At 40.7% G+C, this 21,974-nt stretch overlaps 1 protein-coding gene across 1 annotated transcript in view; it reads left to right on the top strand.

Moving 5' to 3' along the window:
* Positions 1 to 6,661: 6,661 nt before the first annotated feature.
* Positions 6,662 to 21,974, top strand: part of sh3rf1 (SH3 domain containing ring finger 1) — a 43,827-nt gene continuing 28,514 nt past the window's right edge. The window contains exons 1-2 of the mRNA XM_005809934.2: positions 6,662 to 6,991; positions 8,398 to 8,901. Of these exons, the coding sequence (XP_005809991.1) occupies positions 8,521 to 8,901 (381 nt within the window). The 5' untranslated portion in view covers positions 6,662 to 6,991; positions 8,398 to 8,520. The remainder of the gene's footprint in view (positions 6,992 to 8,397; positions 8,902 to 21,974) is intronic.

The raw sequence follows: 21,974 nt of genomic DNA, 5'->3' as shown, positions 1-21,974 counted from the left end.
GTTAATTTCACTTCGGCCGGCATTCCAGTAGATCCCCCCCCCCCCCCCAAAAAAAAATTCCAAGTTGTAATTTCCCAGTTTCGAGTACAACTTGAACGCAGCACAAGGACTAAAACGTGTATGGGATTGGCTCGTCTTTCAGTCTTCCACACAATTTATTCTAGGTATTTGGGTGGGGTGTGGGAGCGTTGGAAGCGAGAGCTCTTACTCCCGTCACAAAGCCCTCATCAAACATATCCGATGCAGGACAGACTTATTTGTTTGATCTTTGTCTCGTCTTGTTCATCTGTTTGAAGCCTTCTCTTGTTCCTTGCATTATGCATGGGTCGTAGTTCCAGCTTTGTGGTTTGCATTTCGGTTGTCATGAGGATTTTCCAGAAGGTGAATCCACTGAAATAAGAGCAATTCTGGCCTTGATAAAATGTTTACAGCTGTCTGTCACTTCTATTCCTTTTGTAAATGATCTTCCTAGTCGTGGGGAGGCTGTAGATGCTATTTTAAAAGTGGCAACAATAAAATGTTGAGGAGTGGTCGTCTCCGTTATGGACTGTGCACTCGGGCTCTTAAATTTTCCAGCATTTTAATATTTTAGCACACACACAGAAGAACATGCAATGTGCAGCCCCGCTCTGTTTGTGCAACGTCAAATTCATGGTTGAAGCTTCTCCGCGTTCGAATTGATTTGCAGTTTTGTCGGAGGTCCGACCTGCCGATTCCTTCTTCAACTGATTTCCCCGAGGACAATTTAAAAAAAAAAAAAAAAAAAAAAGAAAGGAAATAAGAGAAGATGTGCTGCGGGTTCTTTGATCGCAGCAGTAGCTCTGACGTCTGCAGAAAAACAAGGACTCATAAGGTCGTTCCCATCTAGGCATCGGCACATTTGTCACATTTGCTTTAATCAAATAAAATTGCGTGTTAACTGATGCACTTGTAGACTGGAAACAGTGGAAGTGTTTTTATTTTATTTTGATGCATTTAATGAACATCAGTTTTTCAGAGGAAAACTGTGTGATAAACTCTAGCTGACTAATTGGTGTATCTCCACCCCCAAATTTAAAATACAGTCTTGAAAATCTGAAGGATTCACACATACACCAACCTAAAACACAGAATTATCGCTTAGGAACTAATAGGCGTTACTAGCAGCAGTTATACATTGTTTATTCCTCTTCTGGTAGTTCGGAATTCATACCAAGCCGGCACTTCCTGTATTTAGAATCCAAAGTGGTTCAGTGACAATTAGTCTGATTAATCTTCAGGAGCCGGGTTGCAGTTTATTTAGGGGTATCAGAGTGAAGACAAATGTGTGCCATAGTTTTAGAGGGGCAGAATCATGTAAAATCGACTTTTATGAGCTTTATGTCCTCCTTTCATCTCCATGGCAACCATTCAGCTGTGCAAAACGTCTGGGTGGACCTAGCCCCGCCTTCGAGGCTCAGCTTCCGCCCCACAGAGCAGCTCTTCCCCTCGACTTCCCCACTCAGCTCCTTCCAACTAGCCAGCAGCAATTAGCAAACACCTGGTGGAACTGTAACGAAGGCATCTCGACAATAACACATACTGACTTTAATAATGTATATTTAAATGGAACATGTGTAATTTTATTTTTTCAGTATTGCGCACAAATACTTTTCAAATGAGCTAAACGCTTAATGGGGGAGCCACGACTTCCTGAAAATGACGTTTCAGAAAGAGCAGGAGTTTTTAAAGAGACGGAGGCCCAATTTCAAGGTACTGAATAACAATGTAAAATTTCTTTTATGTCGTATTTGGTATAGCATTCTTTTCAACTTTAGTTAACATAGTTACTCGATTGTGCTATAAAATGGCCTGGAGAACACATCGTGCTGCCCCTTTAAACTTTCATGTGTAACACTTTACAATTCTGCACAATTTTCACATGAAATCCTAATAAATCACCCCGACCTTTGTTATTGTAGCATGACAAAATATGAGCAAGAGGTGTGATTACGTGTGCAAGGTATTGTATTTATGTTACTATTAGATGCCATTGAGTGCCACAGGATGTCTGCTCTGAGAAATAAATCACATTTGAAATGAACAGAAATTTACAGGCAGAACACTCTGGTTGTTTTGTCCTTTCTGGCGGGAGGCTCTCACTCTTTTGACATATTGCTCCAGACCAGTTTGGTCCTGTGTCTGCGGTAAACATGGCTGCCGGCAAGTCTGTCTTCCCTTAACAATAAAAATGATATCAGGCTAAGCGCCATGACGAAACAATAGCAACGCTGTTGGTTGAAAACATGCACTCAGTACAGTCGGACGTCACATCAGTGTTTGCCGGGATTCCCCCCCTTTATGAACCGTATTACACCGATCTCATCGGGTCATCGCCCATAAAAGAATCAAACATCCCAACGAGGCCCGTCTGCATCCGAAACAAAGACGCATTTCAGACCCTCACAGACCCTGGCGACCTTATCTCTGCTTGACGACTAATAAATGTAACTATGTTTGGGATTTCCCTCAACCCGCTTTTATTCCGACCAGTGGAAGCCAGCGCTAAATGGCCCGCATAGAAAAAAAAACTAAAAATAAAATCAGACGGCGTTAGTTAGAGTTCAGTTCTGCTTCCTAATCTAATTCAAAAGAAAAGGAAAAGCCTTGAGGCTGAGTGAGCGAGTGAGTCTGAAAGCCTTATCAAAGAGAGGATCAGGGAGGGGGGTAATGTCAGGATCCTGATGTAAGGATTGTGTAAAAGCCAAAGATTTTGCACCGCTTCAACTCGCCAAACGTCGACTTGTGGATATCTGCACTTATTAGCATTCAGTCTGTGCGTGTTGAATATCTATGAAGCGCAAGAGAGTGTAATATATAGCCTATATATTTAGTGGAAACGAGGGCGTACGTCTCGTCAGGTCTTCCCGTGCCTCACAAGTGGAGGCACAGCTGTCACTTCCATCATCTCTCTCTCTATGTGGGCGTGCGTGCGTGCGTGTGTGTGTGTGTATGTGTGTGTGTGTGTGTGTGTGTGTGTGTGTGTGTTCCCCGTGATCTTTTCTTTACACCCTCAGCTGCAGCTCTTATTATAAAGGATTACTGCCTTTCAGAGTGAACAAATCATTCCTGTTGCCTTTTACAATAACATCAGAAATAATGTCTGCCAGGTCTTTTTTTTTTTTTCTAAATGTTTTTTATTCCTCATGAGTGCTGGGGTGGTCAAGGATTTCCGGAAGGCCTGAAGTCTATGTGTGGAAGTGAAGGTGCAGGAGGAGGGTGGAGCGTTGCCTCCTTCCTGGTTAAAAAATAGGTGGGGGTGGGGGGCTTCTGCTGGAACCCACCGGGACCGCAGGAGACAGAGGAGAGCCCCCACACCCCCACATATAAATCTTCCTCTCTATTGCTCTCTTCCTCCTCTCTCCCTCTTGCTCAATACGCGCCGTCCTCTGGACGGGATCAAAATAAATCACGTTTAGTGTCTCATTGGATCCTCTGTCTTCTTTTATAGCAGCTTTTGCCTCTGCTGTGAAGGTTACTTGGGAGTTAAAGGTCTATTGCAAATTTGTATTTCATAATAATAATAATAATAAAAAGTTTGGTTTTTTTTTCAAGCCCCCTGATGGACTTTGGTCTATTTTTTTTTTTTTTTTTTTTTTTTGCCAAACCCAGAGACAAGTCAAAGACTTGAAGTGGTGACGGACTGTACCGCGGATGATTCATGTTCAGCAAAAGAAAAAGCCGCAAAAAATAACGTGGGAAACGTGCGGAAATGTCCGTAGTCCCGCTGAGAGTGTGACCACCAGATGTCCCTCTTCACCTCTCCAGGGTCTGCAAACACTGGCAGCAACACGACCTCCGTCTCTCACTGGGTAGCTATTTTCACGTCAAGTAATACAAGATATTTCACTCCTTCTTTGTAAATGACGCCTTTGTGGAAAAAGTACCCGCACACTTTTTTCTGTTTCTGCGTCAGAAGAACAAGAAAAGTATTGTATCAACTGTCAGACATGGTCGTGGTGGCGTGATGATGCGGGGCTGTTTTGAGGCTTTGGGACAACTTTTGTTGCAACTTCTTGGAACCACGAGTTCAGAAAATCCCGAGTTCAGCCTCAACTGCACTTGGAAGTGAAAAGAGAGAGAGAGAGATAGAGAGAGAGAGAGAGAGAGAGAGAGCAAAAAAAGGAAGGTTTTGGGAATGGCCTAGTCAAAGTCTGGACTTAAATGTGAGATTCTGTGACCTACGAGTGTCAGTTCATGTTTAAAACTAAAAGTCCTTCATGACTGTCTAGAAATTCGTTGTCCTTAATAAAGGAAATCAGAATTTGATTTTGTATTTACTTAGCCTAATTAAATGTTTAAGTTTTTTTTAAATAATCAGAAACATTTAAATGAGGCAAAAAGAAGGGGGAAAAAGTAAAACAGAATCTGATTGTAATGCTACATTATATTTGCATGAATCATTTACGAAAACCTGTAATCTGATTCTGTTGTCCCAATTTACCAGACGGCATTTAAAGCAGATAAAAATTTTCACTGGTTTCTGCACATAAAGACCGGAAATGAAACATTTCAAACGCTTCATACACACAGAAAGAGTCTCAATAAAAATCTTCTTACTTTTACAGCTCAGACAAAATTTTGCTTTTGTGACAAATACAAGAAAAGAGCGAGACAAAAATATCGAACAAATTTAAATTATTTCAATGAGGCGAGCCAATATCTGGAGAAACTGAAGAGACACGTCGCTTTAACAGCATGTTTGGTCACAGAATTAAAGTCGGATATATTTACGACAGAGACATTAAGGGAACCGGATCAACAATCAGATGAGCACATCGTATAGTCACAAAGGTTAACCGATGGAAAAACGTACAGATTTGAATTTAAAAAAATGAAAAACAAGGAATTTTCCATTGTGTCTGGAAGGGAACGTCGTTCATTGACAGCGTAGTTTACGCCCTTTTTACAACACTACATAACGCCTTCAGGTGAAACTCGGAAATTATAGTTTCATCACAGTTTCCTTGTTTTGCATTTGGTGCTTGTGTATTTTGCGGATACAAGTTGTGTTTCATCACTTTCTTTTGGCCTTTCAGCCGTTTTTAGCGGCTTTTTCTTCTAAGTGTGTATCTGTTGATAGTAACTTATAACAAAATTTGTTCTCTTTTATGCTGGATGAGTGTCTTTTTGGCAGAAATGATGAAGCATCTGAGTTATTTTCATGAGCCAAGGGATGAATGAAAACTGCTTTATCTTACCCAGACAACTTCTGAGTATAAGCTATTGGATCTTTCTTCTTCTTCTTCTTTCTGTTGTTGACTAGAATAATGGTGATGACTCAGCTGTACTGCAGATGTGTGACCTTCAATAAGTCCATGTCTTTCTCTCTTGCGATATTCATTTAAGGCGTAAAGCCTGAAGTTCCTTCATCTGTGTTTTTCATGCTTTGGCTTCACTCTTTATTCTCGTGTTTTCAATCAAACCCCACCTGGGTTTAATCAAAGAGAGTACATCTTCAGTTTAAGAGCATGCTTTCATTTTTAGAGATTGGACTTGTTACAGCCCTGGGCCTTGTGGGATGGGTTACAGGTGCTTTTGTCTGTCTTTGTGTTCCTCCCCTCTGCAGGTGGTGCTGGTCTGTTGATTGGAGCACAGAGTATTTAAGCCTGGCTGTCTCCATCTTCTGGGTGGCCTTCGGTGTCCGTTCTGCCGCTTGATGCTTGTGGTGTTTTGTTGCCAGGCCTCCGCTCCCCTCCTTTTGCACATTTGAGTTTGTCTTTGTTTTTGCACTTCAGCACTTCCATATGGACTCATGCGCCACATCCAAGCATTTGCATTACACCACTGATACTGACATCCTCAATCCATTGTTGTTTTTGTTAACAAATATTCCTTTTTTATGCACTCTAGCCACTGCATGGTCTCCCGTTTCTGTTATGACCTTGAGCCAGTCGTAACGCACTGCTCTCGCTCAAATCACATTCCAGAAAATAAAGAAGTAACTCTTTCTCAATGTTGAAAATGCTCTGCTTTCTCTGAAAAGATTGCTTCTGTGCTCATATTTAATATTTCTGGGTCTATTTTTTTCCCCCATTTCTTTTTAGGTCTTGATTTGGATTTTCTTTTTATTCTTTTCTTTTGGTCCTTCTCCATAGAGATCCACAAGCTAAAAGAAGATAGCAGAGAGCAAAGGTTTCAACCATGAGCAGAAGAAGTTTGAGTGGAAAAATAAGAAGGATGCAGACAAGAAGAGATTATTGTACAGCTGAGTGGGAGTGGAGCATATTGGTAACAAGGCCTTGGAGTGAGATCTGAGTTTTGTGAGACTTGTTAAGAATCTTAATCTGAAATAACGGTGACGGAATAAAAATAAATTATTTTATGTTAGATGGCTAAAAATGTGCATTCTGATTTTAGAAAGAGCCAGGGTCAGTAAAAAAAGGGAATTTAGAAAAATACAACTGAAAGTTATCAAAAGAACTATATACAGTTCTCTGATCTTTTTGTCACTAAAGGGATGTGGAATTTTGTTTTTTACAGAGTACAGTTTATAGAAAAGTTTCAATTTGGAAAAAAAAAACCCAAAACCCTGGCAAACCCCCCCCCCAAAAAAAATACTGACGCGATGCTACATCTTTGAGTGATGCGAAAGAACAGTTCGCTCAGTTCTCTAATTTCCCATGCGTCCTTGAAGCGGTCGCGCTCCCTCTCCTCCCGCTGCTCCAGCAGCGACACTCCAGCCGAGCAGCTCGCCTACTAGCATGGCGCTCCGTGCGGCTGGAGTTCCGTTGTCTTCTCCGCCTTTTCTCTCTCGCTTGGTTTTACTTTAGTATCTAACAGAGGCTTGTTTATTCCTCCCACTGCGCCTCCGTGACTCAAACACATGTTATTTAGACGGCCGTGTTTGTCGGAGTAACACTCTCTGCTAAGTGGGTAAAATATTCCGGGGCTCGGCTGCTAACTTACCGCTAGCAAGGAGACAGAAACTGGGAAAAACGGAACAAACCGAGGAGGAGTCCTGCTGGAAGAGGTGAGCCGCATTTACTTTTACCCTCTCAGCTGTTTTAAAGTGTTTTATGTAATCTGACTTCCGTCCCGTAAGTTGTTGGAACTGTTATTATCAAAGTGCGAATAGGCAGATAAACTCGTAAAAGTATAATGTGTTTATAATGTGGCAACATTAACGTCACATGTAATATATTCCAGCATCCCCGCTTTAATTTCGCCTCTTTTCTCGTATGTTTAAGTGTCTCTTTAAAACTTGACAGCTTTAACTCGTCAGGTTGTAAAAGCTAAAAGTGTTGCGTAATGTTGACGTTCTTCACGACCATTGCAAGAATATTTCTGCTGCGGCTTGCGAGATTATTTTCTGGCTGAAATCGACTTGTTGTTAGATGAATAGGTTATTTGAGTGTGTTGATCGTATGTTTGATAGTCTGATGTTTGTCCTCCTGAATGATAAATCACAGCGTTTCACTCCTGCGCTCCTTTTTATTGCGCAGTGTTCACAGTCTGTATTAGGGCTTCTACCAAATCTGGAAAAATCTGATTTTTGGTTTTTAAGCGTTTTTATGTATTTTCCAGCTGTGGATACGCATTACAAATGTATTTCCAGTCTTTATTTCCTGTGTTGTTGGCTAAATATTTTATCCATCATTCACCCGGTGGGATATTTATATCTGGAATTATATTGAATCTTGACATAACACAGAATCGTAACGATGTGTAAGGACAAAAACTACCAAATGTATTTAGACGTGGGGCGATACGGACTTTCAATTTTATCGCGATATATTGTGGTACTATTGAGGTAACAAAAAACTATCACTACTTTTATAGGTAACTGTATGACTGTGACTGTATGATAACACAAATACTGTTCTTGAAAAACATTTCAACATTTGAAATAGTTTTTTTTTCCATATGGCACTTAATTAAAGAAATAGAATTTCTTATTTCTTCATTAAAGAAATAGGATTCTTTAGTTAAGAATCCTATTTCTTAATTAAAAAATCCTTTAATTAAAAAATTAAATTTCTTAATTAAAGGATCATGTGTAATTATGTAAATATACTTAACCATATTTACTGATATTGTAATTTATTGGCACAAGAATAAATCAAAATGCTTATCATGAAAAGAAAATTTTCACAATAAATCATAAATAATACGACAAATGCACCTTGCAAAATCTAACAGGTGTACTATCAAGTTTTTTCAAATGGTGACCAGACTACAGATCTATAGTTATTTTGTAGCTGTTAAACTTTCACCCACACAAGCTGTAAAAGTTGCTTGTTTGTGCCTGACATTGTTCCACTTCTCAGCTGATGACACAACACACTGCCTCAGCCATATGTCCTGTCTGTTATATAGATGCTATGACCTATTTCTTGGCTGCAGAGCCGATTCATTTGACCTTTTTTTTGGTCACAGCTGATGTGAATGCCATGGCCACAGCCGAGGCATGGCAGTGACGTGACGGCCCCTGAGCTGCTTCCGAACAGAAACCTCCTCAGCTATCATGTCCTTCTGAAGTGAAGGCGCATCGCACAGAGTATGGATGAGTCCATTTTACTGGATCTGCTCGAGTGCCCCGTGTGTCTGGAGCGCCTGGATGCCTCGGCGAAGGTCCTTCCCTGTCAGCACACCTTCTGCCGTCGATGTCTCCAGGGCATCCTGGGCTCGCGCGGGGAGCTGCGCTGCCCCGAGTGCCGGACGTTGGTGGAGTGCGCCGTGGACGAACTGCCGAGCAACATCCTCCTCGTGCGCCTTCTGGATGGCATCAAGCAGAGGCCTCGGGCCTCCGCGTCCGGCGGAGGCGTCTGCGCCAACGGCACGTCCGGAGCTGTGGCGCGGGCGCACGGGAGCGGAACCAGGGACCCGGGCGCTCCGGGTGTGCAGCCCCAACGCGCCCAGGCGAAGAGCACTGCCGTCCGGGTGAGTACCCTGCCTGACCGGACACGCGTTAATTGAGCTTGTCCTTCCCATTGTTGGAGCCAAATTGAGACAAAACAGGGAAAATCTGCGTGGATTAACAGCAGCATGTCGGGTCTCTAATCTTTGGTCCGGATTACTGGTTATCGTGGGGGATCTTTAAGCCAGCCAGTTGACTAGCAGCCCATCACCACCACAGACGGAGATTTTAGAGCAGTCAGTAGTTTAGCCGCTAATAATTCCACTTACCCTGTTGATGGCACACAGATTTTTCTTTGTGGATTCAGTCATTAGCGTCCTTTTAGTTAGGACCGGATTTAGAAGAATACCGCCCGTAGCCGGTTTTAGTGTCCTAATCCAAGAAAAATAAAATTAACACATACAAATTACAGAACATTAACAGGTAGGTCTACACATTTGCCGGTACGAATAGACGGATGATGAAACTAGAGATGCTCAGAGCAATTGCCTCCTGTCTTCTATTAATTGATTTTCAGCTCATTTGCCCTGGATTATGACTGGCCAGTTGACAAAAGTCCTATATATTTCAATCAGCATATACATATACGTACATTTCAGGTTGTGTTAAAAACATTTTTTGGTGTGGAAGTTGCGATTGAGTGAGAAAGACCCAAATTAGCTGTGAAATAGAAAAAATATTTAAAATATTTAGAACAAAGTCATAAGCTTTTTCAATTACCGTATTTTTCGGACTATAAGCCGCTACTTTTTCCCACACTTTGAACCATGCGGCTTTTCTGTGGATTTTTCTTCCACCACCAGGGGGCTCTTTGGCAGGAAGTGAATCATTGGAAGTCAAAATTGGAAATCAAAGAAGAAAATGCTGATCTTCATTTAGAACAAGCACGTTTATTGCTGCTAGCAGCAGGCACGACGGAGAAATGTTTTCAAACCCTCTCATCAAGGAAACCACACAAATAAGTTCATATGATGCCGCTTTTAAGTTGAAAATCTGGAAAATACTGTATATTCAGCAACATGGCATGTTTTGAGTTCATTAACACTTTCAGCAGGTAACAGGAAGGCTGAATGGAGAACAACAAAGTTCGGTTTTATCTTTTGAGACTGTCCATCTGTTGCTGAACATGCTGATGTTGGAAATATTTGCAACCTTCTGAAAATCATGGAGTTGTTTTAAGGACGTAACGTTTGTAAGGAGCGCAAAATGAAACCGTTTTTGTTATTCTAGATGCACCACACATGCTAACTGCTAGTACAAGATGCTAAATTAGTTTGCAGTAGTTGGTTTGAAATGGTAAAGACCTGTTTTACATCGCCTTGACTTCCCATTTTTATTGTTTTTATCTCTTTGTAATTGTTCAATGCTCTAAAAGCATTTATAAAGTTACTATTAGTATAAATTATTTAAAATTGATATCAGCAGGTCAGAAGCTGTGTAAAAACAGGAAATTGGTCACACAAGTTTGACTGGTGTATCTGTAAATAAAATCTGAGTGCACTGTACATTAGAAATTTAGTAGTTGTATTTCCCTTGTAGAAAGAAGAATAACTGGAATCTCTTTTACTGATATGACATGAAAGTTTATATCAACACTGTGCAAAAGGTCAAAAATTTAAAGGAAATGTTGTTAGGAAATGCTATTTAACGTACCTGTCCAGACTCTGTTTTGTATGAAACACAATTATCAAACCGTAAGTCCCTTACTTTTTAAAATTTACACAAACTAGTTTGACTCAGTCAGATTTCTTCAAAATTTTGGGCTGTAATTCTTCTCAGGTACCTCCTGATGTGTGCAGGAAAATTACCTGTGGGCCTCTCTATGAGCTGCGCTGGTGCCCACGAAGGGAGGATTGGGTAGATGAAAAGATGTCAAGGTTCTGTGTAGAATCACTGGAATGTCAGCGTGCTGATAATGTATCTGCCCAGCCATGCAGGTATGAAGATCAGAGAACCTTCTGTGAATTGCTACTGGGGGACCTTCCTCATTCGCCAAAGTATCACTTCAGAAGATTTGTTCTCTTTTTCAAAGCAGTTTTTGCCTTTTGGAATCTCCCCTTGCAGATACTAAGGAGGCTGATTGTTGGAAATTGAGCAGGCGTCATTTGAAACTATCCAATTATTTCCCTTGAACTCTTCTCTGCTACTTTGTGTTGGTCTGTCTCATGAAATCCAGATGAAATCCATTAAAGTCTGATGTTGTAGTTAAGCTCCTCTCGGTAAGCAATTAAGAAATTAATCGCATGATGAATAAAAATGAGCTTGGTAAATTTCATTCTCATTGTAGGGCTGAAAGCTATTAATCGTCATGAATTGATTTACTGAAATAAAAGTCAACTAATTTAGTAATTGATTAATTGTTAACCGGTGCATACAGACTCAAAGAATGTCCATTTGCTGAAAAAAACAATACGTTCAGAACAATAACTAAGGCAAAACTGTACAAAAATATAAGAACATTTTATTTTTATGGGAAAAAACATGTTTTTAATAAAGTAATTGACAGAATACTTGAATACAAGAAGTAGTTATAGCACTAGCTAATATTTTTTACACAAACAAATCCACTTTTTTCATAGTTTTGCTGTTTTTTTCCCATTTTATGTCTTGTTTTCAGTTATCATGCTTTATTTTGAATAGTTTAAAACTCTCCATGTCCTTTGTAGTGTTCTTTGCAAAATTCAAGTTTATTGGTCTTTAAGAGGGTGCCATTATCAACATGAACATGGTCTCAAAACAACAACAGTATTGTTTATTGCAATAAACAATAATATTACAGCAAAACTTATTGTGACAGGCTTAGTTGTACCGTAATAAAAGCGACAGTTTAATTGACATACAAGATGCATACCTATATTCATATAATGTACAGGTAAGTCTTTCAAAGAGATTGAACTATTTCCACGCGTTATTTTAACGTTTTTGTGGTCTGTTGTGCCATTGACTGCATCTCCTGAGTCTGTCCTGCTGTCTAAATGCATTCGGTCGACTCCAAAGAATCAAGAAAAGATGCGGCCGTGCAGGTGTATCATTTTGGGAACACAAAAGACGGAGATCAAAGCTCTTACACATCGTCCAGTCTGATCTCTGGCCAGCGATCCATGGGCATTGAACGCTTCATTGCTCCCGGGTGACACCCTCAGTCCCATTTCTTTCTTGTTCGTCATCTGTCCCTTTCGGGAAGGGTTGGAGGTTTTGGGGAAGGGGATTTGGTGTGTGTGTGGAGGGGAGGGGGGTGGTCTTTTAAAGCTTGAGGCTGCTCCTCTGGTACTGTTCCTCTGTTAAAGCAGGGCTCCACCTCCGATTCTTATGTGACTAAATAATGGCTTGGAGGGCAGAATGGTGGAGACTGGCTGACAGATGCACAACAGGGTTTTGTTCTGGGTTCCCTCTGATCCTCCTGACCGGCCGACACGCGTAGAGTGGCCCACAGAGTGATTTTTATGTGTGTGGAAGGCCGCCGGTAACAGTGTTGAGTGAACACGTCGGGCTCAAAAGGGACAAATGTTCAGAGCGCAACCTTTCTTTATCTCCGGGACTGTGGCTTGTCTTTGACGCAGCGACGTGGCATTTGCTTCACGAGAGCCATCAAAAGGCTCGTCTTCACTGTAGCAGAATGTCTGCGTGTGAGACTCGCCTCCAGCGGAGCTCCATTACGGGGATGTTTTGTCTTCCCCTGGCCCCGTGTTGACTCATAAAACACAGGATTTGGTTGGCAGAGATTGGAAGCAGACACTTGGTGGTATTTCTCCGCAAGAGCGAGGGAGGCCTTTTGAGCTGTGGGGGAGTCAAAAGGTCGGAGTTCGCGAGTCACGGTTGACAAGGGTCATCGGCAACTGGGGAAATGGGAAGGGAATTTGAGATCCAAGTGAATGTCTTCAGTTTCATTGTGGCTCCCCAGAGAGTTGAACCCATAATCCTTTGCACCAAAATAGCATTTCTGGGGTTTTTCATAAATCTTTTGTGTTCATTTTTAATGATGCTCCCAGTGAGCCACAGTTTGGAGTTTGAAGTTTAGGTTCAGAACTTTTGTTTCATGTCTGTCAGCTCATGCTTAGCTGATAAGTAATGAGACGCTGGTTTCTCTCTAACCTTCCTTCGATGTATTCAGGTCATTGTCTCTCCTTTCAATTTGGCTCTTTCTAGGGCGGTACAAAGATAGGAAAACTTGCTGCCAGGATATTCATTTAGAATATTGAATTAAATATATGGGTTACAATTAAACACATATTTTCCTCACCCATTTTTTTTGTCATTATTGCAACGTCCAGTGAGTTTTAGCATCTTAGTCACTAATGTTTACATCAGGTTTTGGCATTAAGGACGGTAAAAGTCTGTTAACCAACTGAATATATCGTTGTCATGCTAGCGGTGGGTTACATGGAGTTGAGGTTTTATCACCATATTTTGTCATATTTGTTTTGATAAGGGTAGAAGTGGCAAGGTGACTAAGGGGGCATTCACTCCAGCCCTGCTTAGTTCACTTTAATCCAACTCCAGTTGGCTTGCCTAGAAAGTCTGGTTCGTTTGGGGAGGTGTGAACGCGCAATTGAACTCTGATGCGGATCAAAAAAGCTAACTCTGGTCCCCCTAAACACGTAGGTCTCGCCTTGGTTGACGTGAACTCTTAACACAGATTGAATGCGTATATGAATGCTAAGCTGATGGGAGATCGCTGCAAAAGCAGGACTATAGCACAGGGCATTCTGGGTAAATATAACCAAAACAAGTGCACGAGTCTAGAACAAGTGGGAGAAATGACTCATGGACATTTGCCAAAAGCAAAAGAGAAATCCTGCAATCGCTAAAATCTGACGCTACTCTGTTTTTGTTTACATTTCACAAAGAATGAAGTTGCGCTCGTCGTCTTCAGAGGTTTTTGTGTCGTTTCCTTCAGTGGTTCTTGGTGCAGCGACACCACAGGCAAAGGGGGGAAATGGGTTTGGTTTATTTGACACAGTGCAGTGTGAAAGTGAACTGCACCAACTGGAAATGTAATAAATGTTGTAATTTTGGTTCTAAGTGGAACAGAGTCTACAGGCCTGTCAGGTGTGAAAATGCACTCAGAGTATGTCACTGCATACAGAGTCCCAAAAACACAAATGCTGCTCTGAAAAACAAAACTAAGCCATTATCAAATCAAAATGTAACTACTATAGCAGTTACATTCAGTAGTCCAATTGAACCACTAAACAGCACTCACTAGGACAATGCTGTCATATTTTCAAATACATTTGAAGGTAGCAATCACTTGTTACCTTTACCTTTGTTACCATGATAACCAAACTTCCTTGAGTTTGGTTATCATGGTAAATCACAATTTTTACAGTGCTATAGTTGTCCATCCCTACTGGCTGGTACTTCAGCTAACGTAGCCCACCAGATATCACGTCCGGGCATTGATTTGTGATTCGTGTAGCTTTACCTCTTACTACTTAAAGACTTCTTCCTGGCATGTTTTCTCTAAACCCAGCGCTATAATTTGGTGCAACTTCCTACTGATTAAAAGGAAGTTCTGTTGTTTTGTAAGACGCTACAGATGTTTCTTGGTCCTCCGTTTATTCTTGGATGAACATCATAGCGGGTTCTCTCTGCGTTTATATTATGAGAGAGAAAGGGAGCGAGAGGGAAGGGGAAAAAAGTGCTTTTGCGTGCCTCCCTGTGTGAAGTGCTCACAATAAAATTCCTGAGCACCTCCTGTGTCTGAGGTCGATGAGTAATGCTCGCTCTCTTTGATTACATCATATTGTTGTTGAAGTCTTAACTTCTGCCCGGTCGCCTCAGCCTGCATGACAGAACCCCGTCATTACACCCTCACACTGCCCGCACACTGGCAAACATGCTCACTGCTTTTCCACTGGGAATTTGTTTCTTTTCACAGCGCTTCATTCTGTTCGTTCCCACTCTTCTCTGCACGTTCACCCCTTCCTCTTGCTTCCTCTATTTCCCACAGAGGTTTACGAAGCGGCAAAGATCTTCTGGACAGTGAATGCAGACATCTTGGAGTGACCTAAATGTTCCCTCCAAGGACATTATGGTGTTGGAGAGCTAATAGTGTGTTTTTAATAGTGCAATACCGTGAAATAAAAATACCAAAAAAAAAAAAAAGAAAAATAGCAAAATATTCCAGCACACCGTTGGTTTAATTTTATACAGAAAAGCATCACTTACTTTATTCTCATGGCAAGTAATTTTACATATATATATCTGTCAAAATTAGAATCTAATTAATAACATTTACTGACTATCTATGCTTTTTGCCTCCTGGAATATTTTTAAACTGATAAATATTTCTTTGTCGTAAGGGAAAATAGTTGCCCGTCTTTCAGCCAGCTGTCTGGCAATGAGCAGCAACACATTGAGGATAAATCATCACTAATTTCTCTACACTTCATACAGCCGGAGACAACTTTGTACTCTTCGTCAAATCTCATTGTAACAACATTAATGCATAGAAAGCGTTTTAAAATTATATATATAAAAAATATTATCAGCTTTGAACCCGTAACTGATGTCGACACAAACTCTGCTTTTCCTGTAATTTTCTGCCTTCTACCTTCTCTCCTCACCATCTAAATCCAGGCTGGAGCTCGTTAAGGGTCTAATCAGGATTAGAGTTTATTAGATACAGAGTCAGCACTGCTCCCTGTTCTCCTCTTACTCCTTACTTTTCATTTAGAGGAAACAAAACACTTGCTGTGTGGCGCAGCAAACCGGGTGTCTCCATCTCTGCTTACGTTCTGTATTTTCAGATGCTTATCTAGGACACAAAGATTATAAAGTATTTTGAGCCTTCCAAGTAGGAAATAGAACATGATTTGTTCTGGGAAAATCTCAGTGCTGACTCAAGGTTGTCAATGTAATCATATTAGATCATGAATGATGAAAATATTTTTGCAATCTTGCCCTGTAAGTAGGGTCCAATAGTTTCTCTCTTGTGGAAAACTTTGATCATTGCAGGATTTGCTGATGTTTCCAATTGTTTTTGGTTTTTTTACCTTTTATGCTGATGTTCAGTGTCAAAGTGGAGTAATAAGAGTTACTGCATCCGATTCTGATATGTTATCAGGCTGACTCTTGGTCAGACCGCTGCTGAAGCATTACTCATGTAGAGTTAAGAACATAAAGTAAAGCCCTTAGCTTGTGAAACAGGGAAACATCTCTTTAAGTTCAGCTTTAAATCAACAAGTTTTATCAAAACAAAGAGGATGCAAGCTAACTTTAACCTAGCACCGTGGCAAACTCCGCTCCTCTGCAGAGATCCTCAGTGGAAGTGAGATGTCCATTTACTGAACATTTTGTATTTTTGGTCCTATGGGCTGAATCTTTTAAAAATAAATAATAAATTCACCTATTTAGCTGAATTCTTTAAGCTTAAAATTCAATAGTTTTTACAGAACATTTTTTCTTTCTCTTAAAACAAATGCTCCTGTATTTGTTTTTTTCTTCAAAATAGCACGTTTTAAGAATATGAAAAACTTTAAACTACATGGATGCATAGACATTAAATAAAATACTTGAATACTTGAAAACAAGTACTGACACACAAATGGTAAACTCAAAAACTAAGTATTGAATATCAACTGTTGTAAGTCGCAACAACGATTAAAACTTGGAGGAAATTGTTGGGAAAATACTTGATTTTATTCTAAAGGAAATTGTTATACATATTTACCACATCATCCATCCTCAGTGTATGTAAGCTGCCACTTTATTTTCATTATGTTGTCCAAGTTCCCAGTTGGCCAGCATGTGTCTTGTACTAGAATTAAAAACATGTACCTGGATACGTTCCCAGTCTGTCGCCTTGCTGGTGTCATGGGAAAACTTAGTGGGATAACAATCAAAGCTTTTAAATGCGTCACCATTTGGGCACGTCTCGGAACGGATACAGTGAACAGGAACAGGGTTACTTATACTCTGGGAGATAACGCTCCCTCCAAATACAGTATATGTTTACCAAATCTCCAAGGAAGAGAAGTTCAAAAAGCCCAGTCGTGATTAATGGCCGTCATGGCAGTCTCTTTGTTGGGTTTCGCTGCTCCTCTGATGAGGGTTCTGTGCCTGTCTTTGTCTTTTCAGGCTCTTTAAGATTTTCCAGGCCAGACATATGGAGGAAAACACTTTTGTTCTGTGTGTTTTTTTCTCTCTCTCTCTCTTTTTTTTCCCAGACGGAGGGGGATGTTTTGTGTTAGTGTCTTGGAGGAATGCCGTGAACAGTTGCAGGTCACTGTTTCTTTTCCAAACAGCAGGCCTGTCGGGTCTTGTCCAGCCCGCCAGCTAACACTCACCTTCCCCTCTTAGCAGACGCTGGGTGTGTACCTTCTTAGATGTTTTAATCTGCTTCCCTGACCACAGGTTAGTTCTTTGATTTTTGGTTTGTCAAGTAGATGAAGAAGGGTCTTGCAAGTTTTGTTTATAGTAATCCAAGCTGTGATGTTCCTCTGCACCTGAAAGCCTCCGGGCCGACTTGGCTGCAGCTTTTTCATCCTGTCTTAAGGTCCTGCTGTATAAAGTGCCGGCCACCTGGCTGTCTTTTTATGGAAAGTCAGCCTCGCTCTGTGTCAATAAGCTTGTGAACAAAGACGTCTTGAGTTTACTTGTTTGTTTTTAGCTCTGCTCTCTAGGTGGTCCCCAAACCAACATGCCGCATTTGCTAACGCCGCCCCCTTCACCCTCCTGTGCTGTGTCCATTCATGTCACATCTCTCAGCATGGAGCAGTGAAAGAAACATCCATGACCTTCTTATCCACAGCCTTGTCACACCTGTGTGGGCCGATAAAGCCTTTCTTTGGAGCCAGTGCAGTGTGTATGTGTGGACCAGACTGTTGGCACCAAAATGTTTTCCAAATGTCAGTTTATTGGTAAAACGTTTTGCAAGCTGTTTTCCAGTGTGTGTCACGTGGTGCCCCTCATTCATTACTCCCGAGGTAGCTTTTCCGCCACTCTGGACTTAACTGAGTAGTTTGACCTCTCACCCCTCAAAGTGATTGGTTAGCCTGAGCTGGTCATCCATGGACCGTTTGACCGCTGGCATCTTAAGTGTTCATTTCTGATCCCTAAGGCGTAATCATTTTTTGCTGCGAGTTTCGTTTTCAGTTGCTTGACCTCTGACCCTGGCGCTATTACTGCCTCTTGATGCATCTTTACCCTCTGGCTCACCTTGGTGTTTGATCCTTACCTCCTTTTCAGAGATGATAAATTGATTAATTTTCTTCAAAATTGGTGCACAGTTGATGCAGACTTGAGACAAAGTGTGAGTTGCTAATCTGGTTCGCTCTATGTAGAGTCCAACTTTCATTCAAAAAAATCTGTTGTCCAACATTGTTTCAGTCGCAACCCACTGGCCGTAAGGAGCAATGCAATTCTGTTTTTCAATCCAGAGTGGCTAGGGATTCGTGGACTAAGGTTCTCATTGATCTTTGACATTTTGTTCATTTTTTGACCTGCTGATACAAATTTTAGCAGCTTCTATTTCTGAACAATTCATAGCATTCAAAAAAAAAATTTGCAGCTTACATTCTGCGAGCACTTATTTGTTTTAAGAGCAGAGACAATGTCATACCTTTTGGTTGAGAGCAGAGTTGACATTTTAAACTTACTTTAGCATATTAGTAATTAGCACAGGTTGCTAAGATGCTAAAGTTTCTAAAATGCTGCCAGTCTTTCCAACTCCAGCTGTTTCTATGATGGGAAAAAGGTTGGAAGCTTGAAAAAAATAAAACAGGTCAACTTTACTGCGCTTCATTCAGCCTTTCCTGTGGAGAACCGAAGTCAGCTTTTATTTAAAGAATTGTCTCCGAGGTGGCTACAGAACGGTGCAGACGACTCCTTTATGTACCCAAAGATGATTGGGTACAAACCAGTAGAAAGTTCATAAGTATGAAATGATGAAGAAGCTAAGCAACAACCTGACCGAAAAAATATGGCTTTCTTTTTAACAACTTCTTTTGTGCTTCCTCTGACTTTTTTGTTTTAAATTAGTCTGAGAAAGTAGGAACGAACAGTGTTGACAGCAAACGGGCATATTGTACACATTGTTCACAGTTTTGTAGTTTTTACTCGTATATAAATTGCTTATAGCAAAACTGATGTAGGTTAGTCTTTTAAGTTTTTTGTTTTACTCAGTTTTTATTTTTGTCACTCAGAAAATTTCATTTCTACCAGAAGCCTTGGTTCTCTGTTACTTCTCACTTGTGGGGTCTTTCCTGCTGACAACCCATGATTAATTATTAACAAGAACTTGAAAAAGAGCAGGATGGTTTTTGTCAGTGTACTCACGTTTTGGCACAAGCGCCTGCCAGAGGCTTACATGTACGCCAGAATCTCATCATAACTTCTGGCAACACATTCAGCTGCAACCTGCTTGGTTTCTCAAATATGAACACACCTTATCCTCCATTACTTTGGCCTCATTTAAGGAGGGTTATGTTTGTTTAAATGACTCAGACTGGCTTTATGTCCGCGAGAACCCATTAAACTGTGTACAACCACAAAAAACAGATACAAGTGGGGAGTTGCAACATATTCAGACAACAACTTAAAATGCCAGTGAGACTTTCAGCCTGTATTTCTCCGCTTCTTGGTAGAACACTCTATATTCTGTTTGAAAAACATTCAGATAACTCTGTTTTCCCCTTTTTCTCTTTTTAGTTGATCGATCCCAGTACCATTGGATGGTGCAACAGATCCAATGGTACCTGAAAATGTAGAAATTTTGTTTCGACAAAACTCATATATTCCATGTATTTCTTTTTTCCACCAGTCTTTTCTGTCAGGCAAAAGTCATACTCTGACATATACGTTGTGTGTCTCTGGCTGGTTGAGGCTACTGCTAACTTACTGCTAACGTACCCTTTCCCGCCAGCAATGGTATGTTAGTATTTCTGTGGAGATACACGTCTGAAATGTACTTCATAATGGTCTTAAAAGGTAATTAAATTAGAGCAAAACTTGCAGAAAACCTGGTTGATATTGTTACTGCTGCCTGGATTACCCAGTGGTTTTGGTGATTCAACTCTTTGTAATCCACCAAACTATGTTTTCTATAAATGCAATAAAAAGTTAATTAAAGAGCATATTTCCATGACAGAGTGAGGATGTTTAAGGACTGGTGACATGCCAGCCAGTAGACTCCAGTGCAGTGCTGTTCAGATTTTGCAGCTCTTGCTCAGTTCTCAATACTTAAAATTTAATATCTTTGTTCAAGCGACGGATGAAACCAGGCCTTTGTAAGTTGGCACAAGTCACTCAATTCTTACTGCAACAGAAACTGGCCAATCCCTTTCACCACTTTTTCTTTCCCGAAGCAAACACTTGCAAGAACGAGGTCATTTTGTCCTCCTGCAGAATATATGGAATGACGGAGGGCTTCTTCGCATGGTGCCTCACATGCTCAGTCTCCACAGCAGAGAAATGGGTGAAACTTGCAGTTACATGTGACATCTGCACTGAGTCGAGTGAAAAGGACAAACAGTTTCTTGAGAGAGTGGAAAAAATAATGCTGCCTCTTGAGTCAGTGAAAAGATGCAGTGTTTGTCTCTTGGATTTCTGCCAGGACCGAGTCGATTTCCTGCCCTTGTTTGTTTACTTTAGAAGTGTCTTAGGACCCGCGCATACAATGAGATGATCTGCCTGTACGAACCACGGTTAATACAAAATTTCTTACAAGCTAGTTGTCCACTTCATCAGTTTTTCCCTTAATTTGCAGCGTGTGTAAATCAGCGTCAGCCAAGCAGAGCAGGTGGCTCAGCCTGAATGACTGAGAGGGACAAAAGCCTACAGACACTGTGAGCTTTCACAAGCACAGTGGAGAGTAATGTGAGGAAATGCTTAGTATTCAGCTCATATTGACTAGTACTCAATACACAGATACTGTGACATTTGTGAACTAATCCCTCCGTAGCTTGGATACAAGTTAGCTTCCTACGTGAGACTGCTTTCACAGTCCTAATCCTGGTTATTACTGAGGGTGTCTCTGGGTTTACTGTCTCATTACAGATTGAATTATTATGTATAATGTAGAGATTATTGCTTCGTGGCACAGTGGGGCTGCTTTGAGCGGCGTCCAGACCGCAGCGCACCGTCAACCATCCTTTGTGTTGTCTCTTGTCCACCTAGAATCAGAAATAACCTGGTACCACCTCAAAGACCAAGATGTGTCAGTATCTGTACATTTTATACAAAATTGAAGCCATATAAATAGAAAAGGTGTGATTTAAATGGACGTTTCTAACAATTTGTAGGTAGAAGCATTAGAAATTATATATTTTTAGTACTTTGCAAAAATGCTAGCTAATGGCATTTCTTTGTCTGAAATGTCTGTGCATCCTTAAAAAGTCTTAAGTCTTAAATTAATGTATATAAAGTTAAGGCCTTAAAATGTCTTGGATTCATTAAAAATGTAATTTGTCCTTAAATACTTTATCCACAGGTCTTAAATTTTGTCGTGGCCAGACCTTTTAATCTCATATTCTATGTAGATTTTTTATTATTCTTGCGGTACTTTTCTGTTAGGCAACAGTTTGAGTCGCCCACAGACATCTTAATTATATTTTGTGACTCAAGGTGTTTGAAGCTACCAGTAACAAGCTGCTAACACATCCTAGCTAACTAACTAGCTTTTTTACAATTATCATGTGTAAGTGCAAATTTATTGTCAATTGGCTGGACGATGTTTTTCTTTGCCTCTGGCTCACTTCTGTTGCCAACCCATACAATGTTATGCACATTATGTGCATAAAAGCTTTGCACTACAGGGGTTAAGGCTATAGAGAGCCATGTGCATATATATGTGAGCCATATTTGTGCTTCTCACACATGTAGTGTGAGAAGCACAAATCTGCCACCAAGAAATACAAACAAATCCCAGAAATGGTACAATTTTGGATTAACAGCCACTATATCCTCATAGAAAATGCCTTATTTTTAAAGCTTCTGGCAACTTTGTGATTCCTCCAACTGCTTCTTTATTGAGGATCTGCTTCCACACTGAACAGTGTTGAAATACCCAACTTGGTAGCGCTTACTTATGTATTCACTCATCAAAAGAGATCCCATTTTTAGTTTCCTTCTTAGATCAGAGTTGGTCAAGCAT

Source organism: Xiphophorus maculatus, chromosome 9, assembly GCF_002775205.1.
Source record: "Xiphophorus maculatus strain JP 163 A chromosome 9, X_maculatus-5.0-male, whole genome shotgun sequence".
In the NCBI taxonomy this organism is placed as follows: Eukaryota; Metazoa; Chordata; class Actinopteri; order Cyprinodontiformes; family Poeciliidae; genus Xiphophorus; species Xiphophorus maculatus.
Note: the sequence above shows the minus strand (reverse complement) of the source record. Positions and strands in the feature narration are given on the sequence as shown.